The following is a 12638-nucleotide window of genomic DNA, read 5'->3' as shown; positions in this document are numbered from 1 at the left end:
AATCATTAGTGTTACCTTTTTCCATCAGCTGAAACTTTTAGGATGAGTGGTATCATAACATAGTATTAGAGCGCTAGATCCGAAAGGTAAAGAGTTCAATCCTTGGTAAAGAATTCGATCCATTGTCTCTCTAGCGGGATCCTAAAATTATTTATGATGGTGGGGATGCTGGTACTGGACCTAGCTTAAGTGAATGCAAGCAACACAAGCAAGTTGGCACTGATTCTGTTTTGTGTAATTAAGGCTAGTTAGTCAGGCTGCTAAAGTTGTTTGTTAGTATCACTCAGCACTTCTAACCACAAGGAAAGTTAGTTAGCAAGTAGTATAAATAATAAGTGGTAGTTGAAGTGTAATTTTAGATTCTCTCTGATCTTATCCCATTTCTCTGCATCTGAAAAAGCATTTATAACTGTCAAGTGACCTATTAAACAGAATATATAACAAGTCTTGAAAATATTCTAGTCTTCTAAAATTGTGTTTAGTTTAACATGTTTCCGTCTCCCTATCATTTTCTAAAACCCAAAAAACAACTCACTTATGGGACCATAATTAAGAGTTTCCTCATGCATGTAATAAATAGATACATTTTCAATCTATATGGCAGCTTGAGAAAAAGCATCCATACTAATAATGAAATCAAGAATGAAGGTGGATTGTCACACGGAAAGAGGCTGTATGTATTTTTGTAGAACAGAGGCGACGAGCTTTTTGTAAACAGATTGCGTCGGGTGAAAACTGTCCCAAAAAACATGATCCAAAACGTTGGGACAAGTTGGTTGCAACTGCGTGCATAAAAACGTAACTTCTATTTTGCCCGTGCCACAGCACCCTCTGTCTTCAATTTTATACCCTGAAGGTTCAAAAAATATATATATACATGAGTAGTAGTAAAAGTTGATTGAAAATTGTTCATGTGATTTGGATCTCACCATATTTTGGGTAGTTGACAATAACATCAAGTAAAGGGTTGTAGACATCAATAAATACAAATCTGGAATCTGGCAAATTCCTGTTGAGGGAATCCAATGCATTTGGCAGTTTGGCGTTAAATAACTTGCATGCATCATTTATCTTATCCACACAGTGTCTTGTTATTCCTCCAGCCACTGTTCTCTGAAACGGTACGCACCCAATTGGGGGAGTGCTGAATACTCCTATTCTCCTTGCCCCAAGTTCATATATTTCCTTTATAATTAAATCAAATCAAATTAAATTTGTGTTTATAACTATGTAAGCATTAATTAATTAAGATATAGCATACCTTAAAGTAAGTAGAGGCTAAGCGGAGCAATAGATCAGTGTAAGCAGGGACATCATATTCCAACTGTCTAACATGTGACAAGAAGTATGTGTTGGAAATGTCATTACTGCCCATGACAACAAGATAAAGGCTGTTCTCTATTATGTACTCTGCTCTCTCTTCTCCAACCACCCCTCTTAACTTGCCTATGTAATCTTTGAACATTTCTATTTGAGAGTCAAAATGTATCGCTGACTTCTCATCATGCAATCAAAATAAGTTACAAAATCAACATCATAGCCATACATAGGACACAAAATATCAAATCAAATCATATGCGTACCGCAAGTTTTGACGTTAAGGAATCATAGCCGGCGCCACCGGATGCAAAGCAGACACCGGTGACAAGATCAGTGGGTTGTAGATTTGGATCCAAATATGCTGGTAGAAGCTCTTTTATGCCTAATTCTTCAGCTGATCATTTATTATTTCGTTACTTTAAAGGAGGGTTATTATCATTATTAAACAAACAGTACGAGAATATTTATTAACACACCATTCCATAGGGATTTTAACAGTCACTGTATGTATTATTTCATACAACAAATTAAACAAGGATGCGAAGCAGAGAGGGTAAGAGAAGGGAGAATCTGACAATGTTGATGATTATATATGCACAAGGGTACTAAGAGCTGAGACAGCATGCTTAATAGAATTCAATAATAACAAACTCTAACTGACTCAACAGATGAGAATTATACTCTCTGCAATCTTCCATACTTTTTTATATCATGGTTCAGCTAATATTTTATTATATTATTTTTTCTAGCATTTATTATCCTTCATAGCTAGTGTACATATGTTACAGCAGGTTGGCAGGTGCAAAATATATATAAAGAGAAAGCAATTAATTCTATACCTACAAAATCTGATGGAACCTTTCCATTGCTAAACCTTCCAGTAGGCATTCCTCCACCTTCAAGATCTTCTCCATATGGTGGGAAATTGCACCTTGCTTCCGTTTTCAAGTTGTTGTTGTTGTTTCCAGTATCCATTATGGAATCTCCAAACACAAACACTGCAGGAATAGTAACATTTGGTGGCAATCTCACAAGACCCAATGTTCTTAAGGGAATAATAACTAAAAGAAGCAATAAGTGACAAATTGAACCAGGTGGTGAAGGAAGCAGGTTCTTCTTATTCATAGAAAGAACCATTCTGTGAGTTATTACTGTTTTGTACTATACTAATAACGAATAATGAGGAAAGAGGCAAGTAAGTTGCAGTAACCGTATGTAGCTGCAATATTTTTGTACTTAACGTTGGAAATTAATCTACCTGTGTGTATAGCTAGCAGCAGCAGCAATTGCCATTGCCATTTATATTAGTGTTGCAGAATGCAAGCTAGTTGGTGTATTTATTGCATCTAACCACTGATTCAAACAAACCGAGTTATTAGGTGGTTCCTTCTGACATTACAGTAATTGCAAGCTAGCTTTCCCTCACACTCACTACTCTCTCATTTCATCCCTCCTCAAACCACAGTTATCTTATACACTAACATCATCAACATTTTTTTATTATGTCACAATATAATCATGCACACAATGAATAATCTTATTTATATCTACAAATAAAGAAATATTTTAAAATGTTAATAATATGTTATAATGTTTCATGATTTAATTTCTGTCTTATGTTACTTATATCATTTAGCAATTCATGCTCATGCACCACTGTGCCCTACGTATGCTTAGACCTTTCTACTATCGTTGAAAATTCTTCAGTCCCTGCCATTATTGTGTGGCTCACGAAATAGTGGCATATAGCCGACACTATAGAGCATGATTTTAAATTGTGGTAGCAATATTGTTGTAGTAGCTAGCTTAGTGCTCAATAATACATCGACATTTTGGTGAAAATAATTGGGAATGTTCGTTATATTATTCATATTTGTAATTTTGCTATTGCAGGTACACTATAACAATAATATATTTGAAATCATGCTGCTATAGTCTGAGTATGGGCATTAAAGTTTATATTTTCTTCAGATTTCAAGTGCATTGTGTAGCTTCGATTCCATTTTTAAAAGTGAATATATATAATTTTATTAGGAAATCAGAAAACAGACAATTTTTTTAATTGTTTGGTAATTTCGGCAATTTCATTATCTGATTAGGATTCGTAATCTTAGAAAATTTTCGAACATTACCTTATTAATAATTATTAATAATTATCTATATATAAAGGTGCCAACTATTCGCCAAAAAATAAAAAGAAAAGTAAGAAAAGAAAAAGGCGTGAATTGATTCATGTGATATTTGGCTACTTGCAAGTGGAACGATATATATATCAATCACTATCATTGAAATGTAAATAAGTTTTTCTATTTTCTTGTTAATAAACAACTGGTTTTTCCCTACCCCATGCATATATATCTACTATGCATTAAATTGACGAAACTATGTAGTTTAGAGGATAGATTACCATTAAAACTCGTAGCTCATTGTGATAATGAAGTGTAGGTTAGTTACTTCTTTTTTGTTTTGTTTCCCCTTTTTCATCATATTAATAGAAGATAATGCTTTGTGTGTTACACTGGGAATGAAATGAAAATCACAGATCTGACTGGTGGTAAACCTAACTAACTATCTATTATTTGATTATTACATGGTTAAATTGATTGATTGTAATAGGGTCTTATGAGTATCTTTGTAAAACCAGAAATTAACTATAAATATCCAGAGACATAGAGTTAGAAGAATTATACTATACAATTGGAGGAGGTGTGTATTGTTTAAGGTAGATAAGCTTTTATTGTAAGATAAAATGATGAATAGTATTAGTGTTGTGTCACACTCAATTCAAAATAGTATTGCGTGCTACTTGTCCCAACTAAACTGCTAAAAATCATATGCCCAACACAGATGGAATAATGAAAAAAAAATGCACATGTCATTCTTCTTAATTTATAATCATATATGTCTGATGTGTTATCGCATTTCTGATTATCAAGTAGTTTAATTTTAGATAATTCATTTTTAAAGGTTTTTCTAAACCTTGAGAAAGAGGGATAAATCAAGAAAACAGAGAAATTTTTAAACTTGGAACAATGGATTTTTAAAATTAACAATTTTAGATAATTCAAATTCATTGCAGGTGGGAGACACGTAGTGATAGCCACTTTAATTTGGACAGCAATATTAGTTGATTAAGTGAACTAATTTAATTATATTTAATCAGGCCTTAATAAACCTTCTCTCTAATTATATGACAAGTGATCTGTATGTATATCTGGAACATTAATGTTCATGAAAATTGAAAAGTGAGTGCGTGGCGGGGGAAGAATTGATGAGAGCGACGAAAATGCGGAATTAGAAGCTTCTTATCATTATACTATTATTTTCTAATATAAACCGCATTTGAGTTAGAATGGGTCAAAGTATATGATTCGATTATTAGAAGAAGAGAAAGTATATATAATTACAAACAGAGGACCGTAAACCAATTCCCGGAAATGGTTGGGACTAAAAAGGAAACATGAAAGCAACTGCAAGTAACTACAAACTAACTGACTTATAACTAACCATATCCATTAATTTAATTAATCACGTGCTCAATCGGTTGATTCTAGTGTAGTGTTACTTATAACTAACTGTACTATCCATGCATATAATTAGGATGCTCTCGTGATCGACGATGATAATAATACAGAACCTTTCTTAGAAGCTATATATTCTTCTCATCAGTCATTGTTCAATCCTTCAATTTGGTTAGAAACCAAACAAACTTGCCAATTTTATTTTTGCATCCGCCACATGTATATACGTTGCGTCAAGTTTCCTTAGCACGTTTCGCAATCTTCAACCTTTTGCAATTTCGTTTTTCTTTTTAAATGTTTTTAATATATAATTATGATCTATCTACTCCATTTTGTAGGACACTGAAATTATTTTGCATTATCTGCAATTCTGGTAATTTCACTATTTGAGTATGACACATCTGTCGGGACCAATAAATATAGCAGTTAGGAACACAACTAAACTAGCTAGTACACTAACAGATAATTTATTTGTCATCATTATTATATAACCTACAAGACTTTTATAGATAATATCACATCAATCATTTATTGCGCCACTCTATAAGTCAAAATCATTCAATATACTTTTCCTTATATAAAACAATTGAAACTCACTTAAAATTACTTTGGCGTGAAGTTATAATTAAAAGTTGTTAGATAATATTATATACTAAAACAGTTTTGCATTTAAATTAATAAAATTAGTTCAATTTCTCGTTAAAAAAAGTGAAAAAACAGAGAAAAATTAAAAGCGGTAATTACATAAAGAACGATGAACACATACAATAGAGTTAATTATAATGTATTTTGATAGGTATAAATGAAACATAAGATACATGGGTCATGGGTGATGCACCTTTGGTGCGTGGGTTTATTGGGAATAATGAAAAAAGAATTAATAATGTCACAAGAATTTGGGGAGATATTTAGAAACAATAGGAGAAATGAGGCTTTTGTAAACGACCTCGGTAGGGTGAAAGCTATCCCAAAAGACATACTCCAAATCATTGGGACACGTTGGAACAAATCGATTGCATAATTCCACTACCTCTATTATCCCTGTTCCACAGCAACCTTTGTTTGCCACTTTATAACCTGCCATAATCCATGCATGCATGTATATATATCATGATAGCTACTTATTAATTAAACAATATAATAATGGAACTATATATGTATATATACATACCATATTTTTGGTAGTTTAGAATGATATCGAGAAGAGGGGTGTAAACATCAATGTAAACAGTCCTGGCATCTGGAAATTGTTGATTAAAGGAATCAAGCTTGTTTGAGAGTTTGGCATTAAAGAACTTTGCAGCATCATTTATTTGTTCTGCACAATTTCTTTCTATTCCACCAGCTGCCGTCCTCTGAAATGGTATACATCCAAGGGGTGGAATACCGAATACTGCAATTCTCCTTGCACCAAGTTGGTATAATTCCTTCAAGAAATTAGAAGCTGATTTGAGGAGAATGTCAGTGTAAGTAGGAATGTCATATTGTAACTGTCTAACGCGACTCAAGAAGTAGGTGTTGGAGATGTCATTGCTTCCAAACACCACAATATAGAAACTGTTGTTTAGGATGAAATTGCTTCTCTCCTCTCCAACCTCTCCTTTCAACTTCCCTATGCATTCTTTGAACAAATCTACTTGTCCCGATAAAGATATAGCAGCCTGCTTATTCATTCAATTCATTCCATTACTTAATGCACAAATCAACAAACGTATCAAAACAATGTTTCATACCGCTGATAGTGAAGTGAGAGGGTCATATCCAGCACCACCAGATGCAAAATTCACCCCAGTAAGCAAATCACTAGATTGGAGATTTGGATCCAAGTATGCTGGTAGATACTCTTTAATACCTAAATCTTCAACTGGTACATACAGAAAATACCATTACCGACTAAAATATCACATGTAAATTCATTTGCTTTTTAAAAGATACTAATGCAATTAAGTTCTTTTGTTAAATTTTTTATGCTAATATATTACTATTATTTAATATGATAATATTAGAGAAACAAAAAAAAATTTCAACTTGTCTTATTTAATATTTATTAGTTTTATCAATACCTGTTTTTGACAATTCAAACATTTTCGTATTTAATATATGACAAATTTTATTTTACAATTAACGGCGATATTTCAATATGAAAAAATTTAAAAAAAATTAGAGAAAGTTTAAAGAGCTGGCTCTTTTATTAAAATTTGGCCAATATTTAATTAGCAAAAAAAAAAATAAGTAATTCTCCACTATTAGATAAAATACTATTAAAAATACTATTAATAACTAATTAATGACTATAAATTACAAAATCTGCTAATCTCTTAGCACTCCTCAAAAAATTAATCCGTGAAATTGACTTATCTTATTTTTTAGAAATTAAATGAGACATTAACTTTTTAGAGAAATAAATAAACTCACATATGATCTTAAGGATTAACTCAACTAAGAAAATAACAAGATACGATAATTAAAGAGTAAACTACTATTTTTACTCACAAAAATTGAAAATGCTCTACCTATAAAAAAAGGAAATTATCATTTGTATATATGAAACATAAGTTTTATATAACAAAATTATCCAAACACTAAAAAATCACATAAAAATCCCAAATTATATTTATCATCATCTGCATCATCTTTTTCCCACCACCACTAATCCTAACCCCATCCTCTCTCTCTCTCCTTCCATTTTCTAAGCTTGTCGCCGCCGCCAGAGTCTGTCAACTCTGCCAACTCCTTCCTCTCTCTCTTTCTCTCTCTTTTCTTCTATATTTTGCTTCTCTCTCTTCTACTTCTTCGAATGGTTATGTGATGTAGGTTCAGTAGTCTCTAGGTTTGTAGACTAGAAAAGAATGGGTGAAACCGCGGACTGGACAGGGGCTGGAGCTTTGTGTCAGCGAGAGATTGAGGGCTAGCTAGAACGAGTTGGGGTAGCGATAGCGATCAAGCAGCGGCAGCGGCTCTAGGGTTGTAAAAGGCGGCAAAAACAGAAAGCGACAGTGGTCTTGGGCTCGCGGAGGTGAGGCAAGGGGAAGAAGAAGAAAGAGAGAGGGAAAGGGTGGAGGAGGAAAGAAAGGGGGAAAGGACGCAGCGGCGACGAGTAGAGGTTGGGTGGGACTTGACGGCGCCAGCGACTGTTGAGTGCCGCGGCGGCGGTTACACAAAGGAGCTAAGAAGGGGCGAGAGAGAGGAAGAAGAGTGGAAATCGGGTGAGGAGGAACAGTTTGGTGTTCGCCGGTGGTGGTGCGGTGGTCTCAGATAGTTTACTTTTTCTATTGTTGTTGTTGTTGTTGTTGTTGTTGCTTTATTTGAAGAATATGATAATGGAGGTATAGTGGTGGTGGTGGTGATGGTAGTGATGAAGAAAATGAGGTGGTGGTGCCTTTGAATTGAGTGATGGTGGTAATTAGGGTTTAGGATGGTGGTGAGGAAGAATTTTGGTAGTAGATTTGGGATTAGAAAAGTGGTGGCCTGGAGTAAGTGGTGGTGGTGGGGTAATTTGAAAATTTCAAATAATTTTTTTGGATTTAAATAGTTTTGTTAGCAAAAGTTTATGTTTCATGAGTATAAATAGTAATTTTTTTTTCTATAGATAGATATATCAACGTTTTCAACTTTTATGAGTACAAATGTAGTTTACTCACAATTAAATTTATTATTAGTTTAGTTCTAGGTGATAAACCGAAATTAAGCCTCATAATGTTAAGAAATGCATGGTTATGATGATAAATCTTTTTAAGAGTTTCGATAATCTATTCTTTGAAAGAATTATTCTAAAATACTTGTATACAATTATTTTGTAATGATTTTAATATTTATTAAAAACATTTAACTTTTACATTAGCTGCATATTTACCGACAATGTATTAAAAATTTAAAATCATGTAAAATGTGCGCATGAGACCGTTACATGGCATGGCACTTTTTGGATAGGCAAAGGTAGTATCCTTTCAAATTGAATACTGAATATAAATAACGTATTGTAAGAAGGAATCCTCCTATAAAAATACGTAAAATGTTTTTTTTATAAAGATATTTATATGTTATATTATTATTGGAAGTATTTATAAATTAATTTTTTTTTAATTTTTTAATAAATTAAAATAAAACTGATTTTTTTATAACAATAACGATAAATCTTTTTTTAATTTAATTGTATTTTTAAATTTTTGGGAATTTAAATATCTGCAAAATAAAAAGTTAGGAATATATTTGTCTTTTTATTAAAGAATTAAAGATATTTGGTTTAGATTGTGTAATTGGATCGGATTAAATCGGATCTAATAATTATAATACAGACAATTGGGTTTGTTATTGTTGCTATAATAAACTAATTTTGTTCTAGTTTATTAAAAAATAAATTATTAACCAGTTTAATAAAGATGTCCAATAATAACATAACATGTATAAATGTCTTTAAAAAAAATATATTTTTAATGTCTTTATTAAAGTGGTCTCTTGTAAAAAACTATAGAAACTCATGTGAAGTTAATTTCATATAATGTGAAGTTATGAAGTTAATAATTAAAAATTGTTAAATTATTTAATAGATTTAATTAAATTATTATCTAATAACTCTCGACTATTAATTTCACATGAAATTAACTACACTTTACACCTACCAATTGTATATACAAAACAAAAGAAAAAATACGGAAGAAAGAGAAGATGTGTACCAATAAGGTCTGACGGAACCTTGCCATTGCTGAAGCGGCCAGTCGGTATGCTTCCCTTGAAATCTTTGCCATACGGCGGGTAGTTGCATTTTGCCGGCGTTAGCTTGTTATCGTTGTTATTTCCTGTGTCCACGATGGAATCTCCAAACACAAACACTGCCGGAACCGTTACATTCGGTGGCAGTTTCACCAATCCCTTTGTTTTGCATAACACACCTAACAATATTATGCAACGGAGGAACAAACAACCACCACATAACCACAGTTTCATAGTAGAAACAACCATATCTATATAATTGTTTCGATAGTCATGAGCAACTAACTTATTTATTTGTTTTAGTTTGGACCAGTAGGGATCCAGCTATATATATATACGTGTGTATCATGTTGCATAGAACGTTTCAGCGCTCATTATTATTATTGATAGAGGCAGACTGAGCATTATTAATTATTGCATCTAACTATGCGGGTTGTGTCAAGCATAATAATAATGCATATATATGCTTGACTTCCAAATTCAAACACGTACCAAAAACTACACTCTGTACATGAAAAGGGGAAATTAAACATAATACACATATATTTGAGAACAAACATGCATGCGGTGAAAAGAAAACAAATTTCACTAAAAAGGGAAGAACATTAATTATTTTGCATTTATTGGGAATCAAATTTATCATTTCTAGAATGCTGACCTAGAATTGTATATTATCTCGCTATCCTACTTGAGATGATAGTCATGATACAGTTGCGTTGATTTATCCAAAACAAATAAATTAATCAATAAAATCTGTTCAAATAAGCACATAATTAATGAGATATATCAAAGAGAAAACAATGTTATTGTTTGTATCCATTGAATTCGGATTAGCTGGACCTAGTAGAGTTAGTTGTAAGTTGTGAGTACCATCAAATTAAAGCTTTGGTTTTCAAATGAGGGTTAGGCCCCATATATTAAATTAAGTATATGCTATCTAGCTACTGTTCCTAAAGGTTTTACAAAGTAACTTACAACTATATATATAATAAAAGTATATCCACTACAAAGAAATTTGTTAATAATTTACAAGCTCCCCACAAATTTTAGACGACTAGTGTTCCTAAAGTTCCTTCAAAATCAAAGATATGATCATCAAACTGAAAAGATATCTCAATTAGTACTCATTCTGATCTATTCAATGCATCTGCTTAAAAGTTACCACTTTAACCACGCTTAAACATTAAAACTGAAAAGATATGATCATCAAACTAACACTAAGATATATCGTAGCGCCATCTTATTAATTAGACCTGCAAAAAGCTGGTAATACAGTGTATCAAGCAATAATGTGAGGAAGATAATGGATAGCAATTCCCATCAGAGTATAAGCATAGACAAGTACATACATCATGAGCCATACATAGCGTATTTTAGATAATTCTCTTAAGGATAAAACAAAAGATAACGCGTCTAAACTCTAAAGAATAAGTGCAGTACAGATTTAGACGTAATTTAACTGTGTATCAGTATCAGCAGCCAGTAGAATATGAAAAAAGAAAAATAAAGTTTTCAGGTCTTAACCACTAATAATATTAGTCTTTTTTTTTTTTCATTTGAAGAGTTTATTTTAAACTCCAAGTGAAATTTGGTTCGAGCCAAATTCCCCCACCATAAAAAAAAAAAAAACCCACAGTATTTAAAAGTAAAAATCTCGCAATTCTCAATATTATTTTAATTTAGGTGATTTCTCTCACACTCCAAAATTTGTGAGAAAATTTATATTCTGTATATGTGAACCAATATAATATAGATATATGATATCATTAATTCTAATAAGATAATAATTAAATAATTTAAAAAATTAAAATTTAATATATTTTAAAAATATATTAAAGATTATATATATATATATATATTATACATGATTAATTATAGTTAAATATTATATTTTATTAAAATTAATACAAAATAAAATAGACTGCTACCAATGATGGCAGATGCAGTGGCTACGGCGAGACGCGACAGCACTGTTGGAGCGAGGAGTCGGACCGGGTGGTGCGAACAGGACGGATGTGACAGACAGTGATAGAGATGCGACGACTCTGATGGATCGGAGGAGGCGGACATACAGGGTCATGGAGGCTCAGAATGTGAAAAATGGTGGCAAGACGTGACGACACTGGCGAAGGAAGCGGACCAAGGGGTGGAATCAGAGTTACAGAGGCCAAAGACGCAATAGACGGTGATGGAGATAAACGAAAGAGTAAAAGATAGAAGGGATGTAATGGTGTGTGAGCGACGGTGAACGACAATAGTGGAAGAGCTGTCGGCGAAAATTTAGATTTGAGGGTGAAATTTTTTTTAGTAGAGAGTCTTTAGTGTTTAGAGTCAAAGGAGGGTGAGAAAAAGAAGAAATATTTTTTTATTTTATATTAATTTTAATAAAATATAATATTTAATTATGATTAATCATGTTGGTATTTGTACACAGATAATATTTAATATATTTTTAAAATATATTAAACTTTAATTTTTAAAATTATTTAATTATTAGCTGACTAAAATTAATGATAACACGTGTCTATATTATATTGGTCTATATATATCCACTACAACAATTCCGGCAGATAGCGGTGGTTATAGGGACCATATTGCAATATATTGCGGCGGTTAAACCAAACGCTGGAAGATAGGCCACAGGTAAATGATTAGTGGCAATTTTAGCTAATAATTATATATATCGTATGAACACATTTGATTGCCACACAATTTTTTGCTGTATACTTTATATCTAATCATAGTTATTATAGGCACCTTATATATTGGGTAAAATGCACAATTAGAGTCGTGGTATACTTGTTCACATATTATTTGATTGCCACACAATAATTTGTTGTATACTTGTTCACATGAGTTAACATATATAGCTTATTTAACTTGTGAATTTTTTTTTACGTAAAATGTAGAAAAAGTGTTACGAGTTTAGATAACAATGATTTAAACATATGTAGTTTAAGATAGTAGTGTTTACTTAACTAGATTATACCCAGATGATTATTACTAAAGAAAACATTGCAATATGTGGTAATACGCATTTTGCGGTGGTTTAAATAAAACCGCCGCAAAATGTAAAATAATAACTCA

At 32.1% G+C, this 12638-nt stretch overlaps 2 protein-coding genes across 2 annotated transcripts; both read right to left on the bottom strand.

The window, feature by feature from the left end:
* Positions 1–452: 452 nt before the first annotated feature.
* LOC130936585 (GDSL esterase/lipase EXL3-like) lies at positions 453–2790 on the bottom strand. The gene is made up of 5 exons (XM_057866678.1): positions 2160–2790; positions 1584–1714; positions 1262–1495; positions 930–1185; positions 453–850 (listed from the first exon to the last, which is right to left on the bottom strand). The coding sequence occupies exons 1-5, from the start codon at positions 2455–2457 to the stop codon at positions 657–659; spliced, it is 1113 nt and encodes a 370-aa protein (XP_057722661.1). The 5' UTR covers positions 2458–2790; the 3' UTR covers positions 453–656.
* Positions 2791–5580: 2790 nt separating this feature from the next.
* On the bottom strand, positions 5581–9984 carry LOC130936212 (GDSL esterase/lipase EXL3-like). Its single transcript, XM_057866250.1, has 4 exons — positions 9515–9984; positions 6575–6705; positions 6013–6502; positions 5581–5918 (listed from the first exon to the last, which is right to left on the bottom strand). Exons 1-4 carry the CDS (start codon positions 9798–9800, stop codon positions 5728–5730), a joined length of 1098 nt encoding a protein of 365 aa, XP_057722233.1. The 5' UTR covers positions 9801–9984; the 3' UTR covers positions 5581–5727.
* Positions 9985–12638: the final 2654 nt, after the last annotated feature.

This window comes from Arachis stenosperma, chromosome 6 (assembly GCF_014773155.1).
Source record: "Arachis stenosperma cultivar V10309 chromosome 6, arast.V10309.gnm1.PFL2, whole genome shotgun sequence".
Classification (NCBI taxonomy): Eukaryota; Viridiplantae; Streptophyta; class Magnoliopsida; order Fabales; family Fabaceae; genus Arachis; species Arachis stenosperma.
The sequence above is the reverse complement of the archived record's forward strand: the minus strand, read 5'-3'. Positions and strand labels throughout refer to the sequence as shown.

What these genes read in the sequence shown, in the direction of transcription:
- LOC130936585 (XM_057866678.1), bottom strand. Translation starts at nt 2,457, where the DNA reads ATGGTTCTTTCTATGAATAAGAAGAACCTGCTTCCTTCACCACCTGGT. An exon ending in CCTTAACGTCAAAACTTGCG is followed by an intron (nt 1,496 to 1,583) that starts GTACGCATATGA and finishes CATGATGAGAAG; the next exon opens with TCAGCGATACATTTTGACTC. An exon ending in TGTCAACTACCCAAAATATG is followed by an intron (nt 851 to 929) that starts GTGAGATCCAAA and finishes TTGAACCTTCAG; the next exon opens with GGTATAAAATTGAAGACAGA.
- LOC130936212 (XM_057866250.1), bottom strand. Translation starts at nt 9,800, where the DNA reads ATGGTTGTTTCTACTATGAAACTGTGGTTATGTGGTGGTTGTTTGTTC. An exon ending in GGTTCCGTCAGACCTTATTG is followed by an intron (nt 6,706 to 9,514) that starts GTACACATCTTC and finishes TGTATGTACCAG; the next exon opens with TTGAAGATTTAGGTATTAAA. An exon ending in TCTAAACTACCAAAAATATG is followed by an intron (nt 5,919 to 6,012) that starts GTATGTATATAT and finishes GGATTATGGCAG; the next exon opens with GTTATAAAGTGGCAAACAAA.